Below are 14,600 nucleotides of genomic sequence, written 5' to 3'. Positions count from 1 at the left end.
ATTATTTTTAAAAGTCGCTGAAGTAATGTTCAGTTTGACGAGTACGATCTATGTTTTAATTATTTGCCCGTGCTTCTTAATTTGAAGATGAGAAACACCATAAAAATAATAAATTGAGAATACGAAAGTATAGGCTACATGTGGCTACATTTCAGCTATGAGGCTTTCGTAGTGTTTTGCAATTGTGACGCTAAATGGGAATAACTGGAATGCGCTTGCTGGGCTTGCCCCGCGCTTGCTCACATTCGTTGAAACTATTTGAGAGAAACATGCCATTCTCTTCTACTGACGTAAATAAGACAGAGACATCATGCATATCTCTAGTCGTCTAGGCTCATTTTGGTGAGCTTGTTGGTTGTTGTCAGTGTACCGTATCCTTAGTGTCTCACTAGATACATATCGTGTTATTTGTGTTATCACTGGTGCCATCTATTGGAAAATCGAAGGAAAGAAAAATAGCCAGTTGAATAGCCAGTATTAGGGTGATACCATTTGCTTGTACTAGGTGGTGTCTCTGTTATATATGTACTCTGTGGCCCCGGGCGGCTCATACCTACGCTACGCCACTGGATGACCGAGACTTAAAAATGGCTACAACTATTTTTTTCAGTCAGATCAGTGGTGTAGCGGTATAGCACGCGGTACGGATTACCGAGGACCTGGGTTCGATTCCCAGTGATGGTCTTATTTTTCTGTTTTTTCTGTGCATCTATATTTCAGTTTGTATTTTCAATTTCGGTTTTACGGGATGACCGTGAAAGTAAAAATTTGGAATTGAAATAAAAAATACAAAAAGATTCCAAAAAACCAATCTTAACTATTTTTTTTACCATGTTATATTTCTTGTTTCTTTTATGATAGTTTTCCTGTTTTAATAGGGGGCTGCTCTCAGTGCTCGATCGTTGAAGATGAATAAGCAAACAAAACCGAACAGCGCTGGAGCCAGATCAGCATCGAAAGGGAAGGTAGGTTATAATGGTTATTTAGAAAATTATGGTTTAATTGTTTTTTATTCTTATTTTTTAATAAATACAAGATTTTTAAAACTATGTTTTGCTCACTGTACCAACTGTACCTACATTTCATCAGGTTTAGGAGTTAATGTAATCGAACTTCTAATATTTGTTTTTTTTTATCATCTCTTTAGTCCTGGTGTAGGTTATATTGGTATCTATGTCGTCGGCCGATCGTAAAATCCGCCAGATCACAAAATTCCTAGGCATATCCTGAAATGTCATACGATGAGCGAAGCGAGGAGTGGTTAGTGTGAATTGTGACCACATCGACCGAAGCGAGCGTGCCGTGGCAGCGGCCGGCGGAGTGCCAGAACCGACATGGATGCGTTTCATGATATGCCTAAGAATTTCATGATCTGCCTAAACCTCACTAGGCAAATTGTTAAACGGTGAGTTTTGAACGATGTGCGGATGTCCCTTAGTCAGTTCGTGAAATGCCGAATTTCGTGATCTGGCGGATTTTACGATCGGCCGCCGACATCTACATTCCTAACCTGATTTATCTTCACTTAGTATAATAATTTCCCATGTACGAGTATTGACAAAATTTCTACCTTTTCTATTTCTTGATTTCTTGTAGGTATTTAATTTTGTTATGTTTTTTTACAGATAAAAGACTTAAAACTAGCACCTATAGAACCAAAAATATACGTTATTGAGTAAGTAAACTCACATGTGCTTAGAAGTTTGTTCTAAAAGAAGGGTGTTCTAAGTTTGACGCCAATGGCTGTCTGTATGTCTGTGGCATCGTAGCTCACAAACGGATAGAATAATTTCGATGCAACGTTTTTAAAGCTAGTTCAACCGAGATGGTTCTTTGTTAAGTTTTATTTTAATCGACTTGGCCATTTTTGAGATATTGAACATTGAAATAACAATGTCAATGGTTTTTTAATTTGTCAAAATTGACATTGTATTATTGTTTAGGGTCATCGCACCGAATGGTTGGCCGCTAATATTGGAACAATGGACAAGAGTAGACGAAGTCCGAAACACGACAGAGACTTTAAAAATTGAACAAGTCACCAAGAAACCTCCAGCTAAAGTTAGTTCTCTTTGTCATTATATAAATAGCACACGTTTATCGCATTTGATTCTTTCACGGCACAATAATAATTTCAAAATTTAGTTAAGTACGGCCTACACTGATAACTACTATAACAAGGTGGAACAACAGAGAGATTTTGGTAATGTAAATGGTCTCTCTTACTGCCAATGTAGGTTCCGCACAATTAGGTATGATGACCAGCGAAGCAAGGAGGAGCGTTAGTTACAATGAGGGCTATCGCGTATGAATTCGCCGCTAGAGGCCCTAGCGTAGCGAGAGGTCTCCGAAATGTCAAATGTTACTGGTTTAGGGTGACCTATGCGGGTTTATTTATAGATTTTTTTTTTTATATTTTGCAATACGGCAAATATGCGTAACGGAGCAATGAATGTCTGTGTTTTGAGACAGTTTTGTATTTCGGAAACCTTTGTCCTCCCTTTTTTCCGAACAAAGCGGGACTACGAAACACTGTGGTATGCTCGATATTTTTATGGCACGCCCGTGATAGCAAACTAACCACTACACTTACGCGCGAAAACGGTAGCCCTCATTGCGACCATAAGGCGCGAGTGCCCCGCAGCAGCGAAGCGCCAGGATATTTTTCTTCCCACCATAGTACAGTTTTGCTTAGTTTGGGACTATGTCATTGAAGTGAAATTCTTCCACGATATTTATGCCAGGGGGGGGGGGGCATTTTTAGATTTAATTTAGTATTAAGTTTTTATGTTGGTGTATGTTATATTTAGGATAGTTTTATTTTAATTAAGATGATTGTGTGTAAAAATATCGAATTATTGTTAGCAGACTAAGTTTACGCTAAGTTACCTGAGGACAATTGAATTTAATTCATTTATTTCTATTTTATCCTTCTTTTCCTTCAATTTCCATATTGCAACTTTTTAAATGCACAGCCAGCTTCAGCGAAAGATAAAGATAAAGACAAAGGCAAGGCAGAGCCGGTGAATTCACGTCTACAGCCACAGCCAGGAGATGCGTCCGTGGAGCTGGAGTGCTCCCTGGTGGTAGGAGGAGGGACAGTCGCGAAAAGGGACGACGAGAGGGACCTGGAGTTTGCATTAGCTCGCCGCAATTGGGATGCAAATGAGCCGGGTAGGAATCTGAGGGGAGCGCAGATAAGGTAAACCGGTGAAATTCACTATTCTACCAGTATCTCACTGATATTATAAACAGACTTTACCCGCAGCGTTGCTTGCGTAAATCATTAGATCGCGGTAGTTGAATTGGAACTTCGGAATATTACCAAATGTACCAAAAAATACATCGTACCTATTTGTCATTGACTTCGCATTAAAAACTGCCGTGCAAAATTTTATTACTCTAAGCCCAGTGGTTGTGATTTCGAGATTTTATCCCTATCCTGTGGAAATATCGAAATAAAATGTATCATATGTGCTATTCCAGACGTCCAGCTACCTACATGCCATAACCAAATCCTAGTCTAGCCCTTTTAGCGTGAAGAAGTAATCAACAAAAAAACCCTTTGGATTTGTGTCTAATTTGAGTTTGTGATCAGCAAATAGATGTGTTATCAAATTTAATTTATTAAATATGTTTTCTATAGGAAGGAGTTTCGTGCTGAGTTTCTAGAAGCTTTGCCACCACCTCCATCGGAGAGCTTTTTGACAGTGCCAGAAGTTAGTTTTCAATCACGGGATTTACTAATTTGTTGCATAAAATTGAATCTCATAATTTCGTTTCTCATAACAACCTTGAGCAGAATCATCATATCACCGAATTACTACTATCATTTCTCATAATTTTGTAAAGCAGAATATTAACATCACATAATATCGATGAGAATAATATTTATATGTTCGAATAGTTGCCACGCAGAAAGAGATATCTCATAATATTACTTTGCATAAGGATAATAAAAAACAGAATAAATTTTACTAAACATTCCTTGCAATTAAATAATTGTAGCTCCATATTAACCTAACCTTTAGCTGCCGCGGCACGCTGGCTTCGCTCCCTCGGCTCGCGCGCTGTTGTGGTCGCAGTTCTAACCTAACCCAACCTACTATGTAGCTACTGTTCTGTTCTGATGCTTTGCCTGCTGCTGCTACAGCACGCTTACTTTGCTGGCCTTAATGTAACCTTAACCCATTCTTATGGTAGCTGTAAGTTCCTTTAACTATGTCATTACACCATGTTAAAGTCAGCGCTATTTAAAATTCCGTGAAAATACAATAGTCCAATCTAGTATATAAATCGGCGATACTAATATTCTGCTATTTAATATTCTGCAGAAGTATATTCGGCGATAAGTGTGTTCTGCTATTTAATATTCTGAGAAATGCCTATTATTCGAACTGATAATTATGCAAAGTTATGGTTATGCAAAAGTGTCATTCGGCTAAAAAAAAATATGAGATACCTGTTATGCGAAGTGTAATTCGGAGAATCGATATTATGCAAGATAAAGGGAACCCCAATCACAGATACCCTAGGGGACAAAATATTTTACGACGTTATGGCTCTTTTGCCCCTTAGAGCTTTTGCACACCGCGTATTCAAATTTTATTACATTTTATTTTAATAATGCCGTTGATGAGTTGTGGATATGCGTGTTGACGGCGTGGTTTTTATTCCACAAAGCAGCCCATGCAGCGTGTATATCGTATAATTTTCCACGTTGATAATCTGGAAGTTGAAAGTTTCTAAGCTTAGCCTAGAGGACTAAGAGTTTAGGGAAACAATAATGTACCACTCGGAATGTACGCGCAATAATGTACGACGTGATAATCCGAAGCATTGTTGCATCATGGTTGCGCGTTATCAGGGCGCACAAAATATTGCGCGCGCTTTAATGTACGTAGTGATAATGTACGAAATGATAATCTGAATCCAATCGATTCGAATGACTATAGATTTGTGTTAGGTTGTGTTAGGTCCAATTGTGACCACAAATTGAATTAAGTACACGAAAAGCTGGGTCGGTATTTTCCCAAAAACAGGTCGAGCAATAATATTATAAGCACGGATTATCAGAATGTGCAATTTTTGAGCGTGCCTTAACAAGTCGTACATTAACTACACTCGTGCTAATACGGTATGGGGAGATAATGCACGGCATGATAATCCGTGTACATAAGCAGGGATTATCAGGCCGTGCATTATTTGAGCGTACATTAACTACAAACACCCAGAGTTTCATTGCCTTTATAGCCATTTTAGAGGGTTAAGCGTTACTGTAGTCAGACTAGCCTTAAAATATTTAGCTTAGGCCTTAGACCTTTTCGACCTCCAACCTTAAATATACCTAAAAAAGTTTTTTTAGGCTTTTAGCCTTTCAAGCCCTATATTACGAGTCTAGTCACCAAAAAAAGGCTAAAAGCCTATAGTCCTCGGGAACACTAATCGTATTTGTATCAAACGCGCGTCTATGGCGCGTTTAAAAAACGCAATGTGCAAAGGCCCTTAGTGTATTACTTATGAAATCACAGATGTTGTGAATTTAGACCTTTTTTTGCTATTATACCACTTCATACATGACGGCAGAATTTTTTCACACTGATACAGACAACACTGACATTATAAGAGTATATATTATCTTAATAACAATATTTTTTATAGGAATTTGGCGAAGAGATTGAAGGTGAAGTTGAAAAAAGTAAGTAATAAAATAACGAAAGTTTAATTCTTAGAATTCAGTTCCACAAGTTACAAACTTATAGAAGGTGTTAATTAAAATAACTGAAAACCTCAGACTCCCCAAAAATATTTTTTCATTTTAAGTTAGTTGATTGCATTTATTTTAGAATATCTTCATTATTGTAAAAGATTTCGTGTGTTTTGCTAAATCGGTAATTCTACTTTATTTCTAACTCTACACTCATTCATAATATTTATTTGTCAGTTGCTCTTTGATGATTTTAGAAGAAAATCACATATAGACAGCAAAACGGCCAGTATTAAACTATTGAATAGTGCAAACTCGCTACAATATTTTATTGGCGCCTGTTGCAGTCGTAACTTTTAGACAGAGCACAATAAAAAAGGGATTTAAAAACACAAACACAACCTGATTTCAAACAATATAGTGTAATCGAATCTTCTCTCGATTCTGAGACAACTACTTTCTGGTTTTCAGCTATTTAATTAACACCTTGCATATTTTTTTTTTTTTTTTAGAAGAACCTCCTGTTCAAGGCCCTACACCGGCAACTGAGAGCGGAAGTAAGTGTAATTAAGAAAATTTATTAAATTTTAGATCGGGATAATGCAAATCCGCTTATTTACCATATCTAAATACCGCGTATCTGCGTACATACATGTAGTTTACACGTGATGATTTTAACTTCATAATTGGTTTTATTTCATCAGATTTGAATCTAGCTCTAGCTGAGCCAGAAGCTTTGAGGTTGGAAATTGGCTAAATTTGTCTGTTTCTTTTAGTTCTCGAAATGTCAATCGAGGATGAAGAGGAGGCAAAATATTTGACGATGCCCGAGCAGCTACGGGACAAATTTATACCCCTTTATTTCGTACCGCTATGTACTAAAGAGAAGAGCGACGAGGAAAGGTGATCATTATTTCACGTTCTAATAACTATCAGTGTAATAATAACAATCATCGATGAGTCAAAAGACAGATACTCTGAAGACAAATTTGTTGTATAGTGATGACAATATTTATGTTTTTAGGGTCCCGGAGCCAAAATGGCAAAAACGGAACACTTATAGTTTCGCCATGTCTGTCTGTCTGTCTGTCTGTCCATCCGTCGGCTTTGCTGAGGGACTATCAATGCTAGAAAGCTGTAATTTCTTTTTATGGTACCTCCCATAGACGTAAAGTGGGGAGTGATTTTTTTTCTCTCATCCAACCCTATAGTGTGGGGTATCGTTGGATAGGTCTTTTAAAACTATTAGGATTTTTCGATTCAGTGATTTGTTTGCGAAATATTCAACTTTAAAGTGAAAATTTTCATTAAAATTTGAAAAAAATCAGGAAGGTAGTAAGTATATCAAAGTTTCAAGGAAAACTATAACGGCTAAGTTTGCTTGAGAATTATTAGTAGTTTAAGAGTAAATAGCAGCCTAAGGTATAAAATATACCTAAACTTGGAAGATTCCGTATGAAATACGAAATCCTAAGAAAAATATTACTTGAATCTTTCGTAATGGCTACGGAACCTTATTTTGGGCGTGTCCGACACGCTCTTGGTCGGTTTTTTAGTGTGGTGATGACGCCCAATATGGCTGACGCAGCTAAAGCCGAGAGGCAGACACGTTTCGAAGCTGCCATGCAGCGCATGCGCGATCTGCAGGAGTACAATGAGGAGTATGTCCTGGGGCGGCAGAAGATGCGCTGTATGTTGCTGGAGAAACTATTCGTGGGTACGCATCAGTTTTGTTATTGCACAAGTCTCAATCAAACCTTCGTTTGATCGTTATTCCCTTATCTTTGTGGTTGGCATTTTGGTTAATGGTTTACCTACGTGTTTTGTGTTATTTCTTTTGTTTTACATTTGTACTTAGGACAGTTGCTATTTTCATGCACTATCGTTACTTTGTACAGTCGAGTTCATAAACTTGTGCGCAAAAATTTGTTCAAAAATATCTGAACACGCTTCCGTTAACAATAGAGTCGTGGTTCAGATATTTTTGATCAAAACTTTGCTCACTCAGTTTATGAACTCGACGGTACATCTCTTAATATCCTTTTTATAGATTCTGTACTGCCGCCTGAGATGATTGATGCTATAGAAGAGAGAGCCGACGCTATTGCTCAAGAAACACTGAACCGTACTCTTTCTGCGACCAAGAAAAAAATGGAGGGAAAGAAGAAATAAAGGGACTCGAAGATAGCAAAGATAACACCTTGATTACATTGTGTTCAGACACGCACACTAAGATATTTTGTGAAAATTACGACCGTTCCTGCAGGGCTACTACGAAACCCGAAACTCGAAGTTCGTGTCGTGCGGTCCCTTTGACACTTGTACTATTTAATACGAGAGCGAGAGGGACGGTACGACACGAACTTCGAGTTTCGTGTTTCGTAGTAGCCCTGCAGCTATCAATAATTTTACTGTTGAATTTTACCTTTCTTGGCATAATCTCGTACAACATAGTATAGTTTTATTAATTACTAATTACTATAATTATAATTTATTATATATTTATTATAATTATAAAGCCGTGGTGGCCTAGTGGTTTGACCTATCGCCTCTCAAGCAGAGGGTCGTGGGTTCAAACCCCGGCTCGCACCTCTGAGTTTTACGAAATTCATGTGCGGAATTACATTTGATATACCACAAGCTTTGCGGTGAAGGAAAACATCGTGAGGAAACCTGTACAAACCTGCGAAGCAATTCAATGGTGCGTGTGAAGTTCCCAATCCGCACTGGGCCCGCGTGGGAACTATGGCCCAAGCCCTCTTGTTCTGAGAGGAGGCCTGTGCCCAGCAGTGGGACGTATATAGGCTGGGATGGATAATTTATTATGAAGGATATAGATATTTCATATTTTATAAGGACTAAAAAGGAATTTGTGTTGATGACAAAAGAAGGTATTTTTACTAAGTTTTGTTATAAGCGTAGTGCATAATGATAATGTTGTTAGGTTACATTAAAGTTATTTTTTGACTGACTTTTGTTTTATTTATAGGCTCTGTTTTTTTTTAATAATCTAGAACTTTTTACCAATATCGGAAAAAACCGGAAGTAAATTAATTACTGACCGGTAACAAATCTAGCCCTCAAATGTATGCAGTAACAGTTAATTTTGAATATAGAGAGGGCCAAATTTTTTTGCCGCTGAGCATAGTTAAATTACCCTACTACTATTATAAAAGTGTGTAAGGCCTGAACTGTGCAAGCATTCATTTGTTTTATTTTATAATTTGACAATTAACAGGTTCCCTGTCCCGAAGCAATGTGCAGCGTTCTTTTGACGCTCATAGTAATGATAAAGCAATGTAATGTCCCCATAGTAATTTTCATAGGTTATCTAAATGTGTTCGAGAATTTTGTGTGCTCTGCCTACCCCATTTGGGAATACAGACGTGATGTTTATGTGTGTATGTGTTGAAGAATAAAAATAATATATCTATAATGTAATACATAATACAATTTATTATTTATCGAAAGAACAACAGCATTATTTACAAATCGAAAATACAAACTGAAACATAGATGCACAGAAAAACCAGACAAATAGACCAGCGCTGGGAATCGAAACCAGGTCCTAAAACCAATCATACCATTATTTACATCTTGGCCATGTGGCACATGTGCCTCATAGGTCAGGGATCCTGTTAATTTTGCAGATAGACCAAAAGGCTGTAACTCCAAAATATCTGAAAAGAGGAAAAAAAATTTACATTAAAATACGCTACGTAATGCTTCAGACGTGTCCTGCTCAGAGCACAGTGCACCGATCTGCGATCTTCATGCTTCACTTGGCCGTACATGCGACCTGAGGCCGTATTCCCTAACGTTTCTGACGTTCGCGATCGCAATCAAATGACAGTTTTTTATGCGAAATCTGTCATTTGATTGCTATCGCAAGCGTCAGAAACGTTAGACAATACGGCTTCTGTTCTGTCTTGATCTTGAGATTACAATGTCACAGGTTGTTTTATTAAATTAGTAGCATGAGTATTTGTATGAATAATATGTTTGTTGTCGGATCTTGGATGTTTAATATGTTTTTAAGTATTTATTTAACTATATAAGTATGTTTATCTGTTGCCTAATAGCCATAGTACAAGCTTTGCTTAGTTTGGGACTAGGTCAATTGGTGTCAAGTGTCCCATGATATTTATTTATTTATTTATTAATTCGGTTGTATTTTTTATTTGAGCAGCAGGTAGATTTGCTCAACAAAATAAAATCTTTATTTAAATTTTCTTTTTCCGTTGTAATTTGTATTTTTTTCCGAATTTAGTTTTTTTTTAGATAGGTAGGTAGGTACTAGAAAGAATGACTGTTTTTTTTATTCGACTGGATGGCAAACGAGCAAGTGGGTCTCCTGGTGGTAAGAGATCACCACCGCCCACCGCCCATAAACATCTGCAACACCAGGGGTATTGCTCCCCACGCCGAAACACAACAGTGCAAGCACTGCTGCTTCACGGCACGATTAGCGAGCAAGATGGTGGTAGCAATCCGGGTGGACCTTGCACAAGGTCCTACCACCTGGCCACTGCCGACTGTCGTCAACTCTATTGATTCCGATTAAAAAATAAAAGTAGGTATCCTCAATTTATTCATAAGCTTCTATGTCTATGTCATTATATCCGACATGCCTATCGGCTCTAGAAATAGTCGTACCTGATATTTTTTTTATTTATGCTTAGTTGTATCAGATATATCAGACCGGCCGTCCTCACAGGGACTAGTCTGAAAACCAGCGCCGGGCAATTAAGCCCAGCATATGCTGAGACTGGGGACCCATTGTCCCAACCTTTTTTTTTATTTTTCTCCCACATTTTTTTTATTTTTTTAACAATATGTAATTTTAAGTTGTGGCAATAAAGGTTCTTTTTATTATTGTATTTATATTGGTGCTGGGTGAGTAGGTACATAATTTTTTCACTTGTTATGCGTTTCGATGGAGTCAGTTGAAGCTCATAAGAGTTTCATAAACCTGAAACACTCCGGATAGAATATAATACAGATAGCTGAAAGGCAAATAATAATAAAGGGTCCACGAAGGGGAGCGTCATACCGAATCCAATAACTCGAGTGATCCGTGCAGATTTCTGTCCGAGAGAGATTAACGCGGAAAAGATTAGACAGACGCGACGGCCTCATCTGGCAATTTCAAAATCGAAATGTTTATTGTGTAAGTAGGACGCAGAGGGCTATTTTTACACGGTTAGGATCTTAACTATAGTCAAACGGAAGTATTGCTAAAGATCGTAACATAGTTGTCCTGATGTCTTCTGTTTAATTCAGTAGCCTTACTAACCTCACAACTACATACAATCAAAAACACAGAGACACACACACACACGCACGCACGCACGATTTCTCACACAAATTTAAGCTTTATCTCTTCTTCATTAAACTACTACCTTATATTTGACTGTATGAAAACGGCTAATACTAAGTATTTATTCTTATTGTTAATTTATTTTAAAACCAAATCAGGCCGCTACGTGACAGGCATAGCCTAATGTGGGGCTGGCTGGGAACCTTTAATAGGTTAACATTTTTTATTATTTTGTTATGTCCTTCAAAAGTTCCGAGCGACAAAAGGAACCCTTATGGCACGTTGATTTTCATCTGTCTATGCGTTAGTCCCAGGACCCTTATTTTTCAGAAACGCGTAGAGGTATCAGATGAAATAAATATGAGTATCTAGTCATGTGTGGAATCCCTTAAAACTGCATGCTTTAAAACCATGCTGATCGGGATCATGCATAAGCCTAATAGAACCTGTCCGTTGATAAAGAATGATAAAATTAGGTAAGAAGTAAGGCTGTTCATTAACCCTTTATTTACGGGAATTACGTGACATTGTGGTGTTCAACCGAACTTCAGGCAGAGTCAAAGGTAAGGCTAAGTCAAAATATCTATTAAATTTAGCCTATAACAAGCACTTGTGTATGGTGGTCACCGAAGACCCGCGGCTGATCACGTCAAAATGTGACGTAATTTTGGCAAACTTATGTGTCGCAAAAATTGAAACGGCATTGGAGGCGTAATCAGCCTGTATTTCAATCGCGTAATTTACGCCATAGTGTCTTATCAGCTGAATACATCAGGACGTTAAAATGCTCGAGGAGTTTCGCTCACGTAATTTTGGCAAAATGTGCTTAGATCCTAAGGGGCTGTTTCACCATCCATTGATTAGTGTTAACAGATGGTTAAATGTGATGCCGTCTCTATTTGTTTTGTTCGAATAGACGGAGACGGCATCACATTTAACTTTCAGTTAAAACTAACCAATGGATGGTGAAACATCCCCCAAATGTCGCTTCTAACGCTTAACATGCTCTCTACAAATCCTTGGGCAATACCAGAGTTATTGCACCGGCCGCCGATCGGAGCGATCAAAGCGCCGAGGCGTTGGTTTGCACTCAAACGCGCTCGAGCTCTTTAGTATTTAAGGTCTGGCCTCGTCTATCTGCTACCAACGGCGCAGCGAGCAACTCCTCTGTTAATTGCAGGAAGAGGTTAAAAATTTGCCAAAGAACATAGTAAATGGACTGCTCGCATTTTATTTAGTTTCTTTCTTCTCTTATTACAAATTCTTCTTTTTCTACCGCCAAAGAAACTCCTGCGAATAATCTCAAACAACTCACAGGTGCTAAGCTTGTGTTAGTTAGAATATTAGGGATCTGCTTGAGAAACCATTGGTCAAACTACTGCAGCGTCAATAACGTTCACGGAAGCTTATGTGGACCGTTTCTTTGCCATCATGAGCAAAAGGACAGCCTCATTGCTTAGTCGTAGGGTAAAGCCCACCAGTAACAGCGTCCTAGCAAGGTTTGCTGATAGGTTGGGTTATACCACCTATTTCAACTTTTGTAGTGTATTCCACATAATGCAATAGCAATAATGCATACTAATACTTCAGATGTAAGACAACAACACTAACAGGTAATAATTTTTGTTATGATTATTGTAATTCAAGTTACGAGTATTTTTTTTTGTCATTTGAAACCATGAGTTTTGAATAAATTGATTTCTTATTTACTGAGATATTAAAGCCTTTGACCAGTGTGTATTGCCAATGATGATATACGGATCTGAGACGTGGGCGCTAACGATGGGCCTCATGAGGAAGCTCAAAGTCACTCAGAGGGCTATGGAGAGGGCTATGCTCGGGGTTTCTCTGCGGGATAGAATCAGAAATGATGATATCCGCAGTAGAACTAAGGCTACCGACATAGCCCGAGGCGGGGCACATTGTTCGCAGGACTGATGGCCGATGGAGTCAGAAGGTTCTCGAATGGCGACGAATTGATTAAGATCACGTGATCGCGATGGATGCGGAAAGCACCGGTCTGAGTGGAGACACTCGGGGGACGCCTATGTCCAGCAGTGGATGTCTTTCGGCTGACATGATGTCAATGATGATGATTAAAATGTTTGACTTGAGCTTCAGTAAAGATGTTGTACTCTTTTAGTAGGACCTATGGCCTACTTCCGCTTCCTTTGTAAAATAATTAAATTATGTAAATAAAGTAGGGCACGGCTGAGGTAGGAATAGATGGAATGATGGATATTTTTGTTCTAGTGTAATTAATGACCAAGGGATAAAACGGGGGAAAACAATCGTATAGAGTAATGGCTCGTATTTTCTCTTAGTGCCCTGTTCCAATCTGAAAAGCGGGAAAAGCTTTCGATACAAACCTTGAAGTTCAAAGTTCGCGTGAGCACTTAAAAGCCTGCTAAATGACCTCAGTTATTGGAACATCGACAGCCTGTCGCCGCTAAGTGATATTTAATGGAAGTTATTATGTCACACGGATACCCAGTAGGTATGCTGTTGAAATTTCAATCAAAGTTTTGATACATAAAACCATTGGATGACAGTACCTTGAATTTTTTAGAGAAAATAATTTTATAATAAAATAATCTAATCCTTTAATCCCACCTTGAAGCCAGATTTGGTATAGCTACGAAACGGGAAACCCTTACCCCGTCTCGGAGCCAAAAATATTTCCTATTCCAAAGCACAATATGCAGCTAGCTACCAAAACTGGTTACGAGATAGGAAAATCGTTCCAATTTAGTAGCTAGTTACAAATATAATTATTTCGACAGTTTCGCGCGACGGCACTCGAAGTTCGTGTCATGCGGTCCCTCTGACACTTATACTATTTAATACGAGAGCGAGAGGGACCACACGACACGAACTTCGAGTTTCGGAGTAGCCCTGCTGCTCCCGGATCGTCCATGCCGTGCGGTCGGTGGTCACCGCTAACAGGCAACTTGAGTCGCGTAATGCGGTCGCTATGTGCCCGTTAGTGCTTCATACTATTTATACCGGGTGGGTTATACTATTTATACCTCAAATGGAAGTACTTTATCGAAAATACAAACTGAGACATGGATGCACAGAAAAACCAGAAAAAGAGACCAGCACTGGGAATCGAACCCAGGTCCTCAGCATTCCGTGCTGCGTGCTATAACCCCTACACCACTGCTGGACAGGAATCTAGACAAGAATTTTTCCTATGCATACTTATCTCAGGTTGCTTATTTCTACTTTGCTACTTAAGCAGCAGCACTAGCGACATCTATAATGTGGCGTCAACAGACGTCACACTCTTTCGGAACCAACCGCTCACCCAGACAAGAGATGTCGCTACTAAGCCAATCATAATGGAAGTACTTTAGTTCTGCAACTTTCAAAAATTAAGTAATTTTGTCATTATGTTTATTCCAAACAAATTGAATGGTATTTTCAATGTACAGCATCCAATAGCCTAAATGACATCGCCTGTCACGTAAAAAAATTACCAATTTAAGATATCCCATCTTATTATTTTATTTGAGGTATCCCATCTTAGGCCTCTAGGTTGGCCACCCAGGGGTTGCAGATGTTTATGGG

General features: G+C 38.5%; 1 protein-coding gene across 1 annotated transcript in view; it reads left to right on the top strand.

Moving 5' to 3' along the window:
- The window catches only part of LOC141428844 (uncharacterized), a 38,504-nt gene extending 30,265 nt beyond the window's left edge, over window positions 1-8,239 (top strand). Inside the window, exons 21-30 of the mRNA XM_074088875.1 lie at window positions 879-965; window positions 1,626-1,675; window positions 1,944-2,061; window positions 2,976-3,202; window positions 3,647-3,719; window positions 5,662-5,698; window positions 6,220-6,264; window positions 6,484-6,610; window positions 7,264-7,424; window positions 7,758-8,239. Coding sequence (XP_073944976.1) covers window positions 879-965; window positions 1,626-1,675; window positions 1,944-2,061; window positions 2,976-3,202; window positions 3,647-3,719; window positions 5,662-5,698; window positions 6,220-6,264; window positions 6,484-6,610; window positions 7,264-7,424; window positions 7,758-7,879 — 1,047 coding nt within the window. The 3' untranslated portion in view covers window positions 7,880-8,239. The remainder of the gene's footprint in view (window positions 1-878; window positions 966-1,625; window positions 1,676-1,943; window positions 2,062-2,975; window positions 3,203-3,646; window positions 3,720-5,661; window positions 5,699-6,219; window positions 6,265-6,483; window positions 6,611-7,263; window positions 7,425-7,757) is intronic.
- The last annotated feature ends 6,361 nt before the right edge of the window (window positions 8,240-14,600 follow it).

This window comes from Choristoneura fumiferana, chromosome 6, assembly GCF_025370935.1.
Source record: "Choristoneura fumiferana chromosome 6, NRCan_CFum_1, whole genome shotgun sequence".
In the NCBI taxonomy this organism is placed as follows: Eukaryota; Metazoa; Arthropoda; class Insecta; order Lepidoptera; family Tortricidae; genus Choristoneura; species Choristoneura fumiferana.
This window is presented reverse-complemented; position numbering and strand designations above follow the sequence as displayed.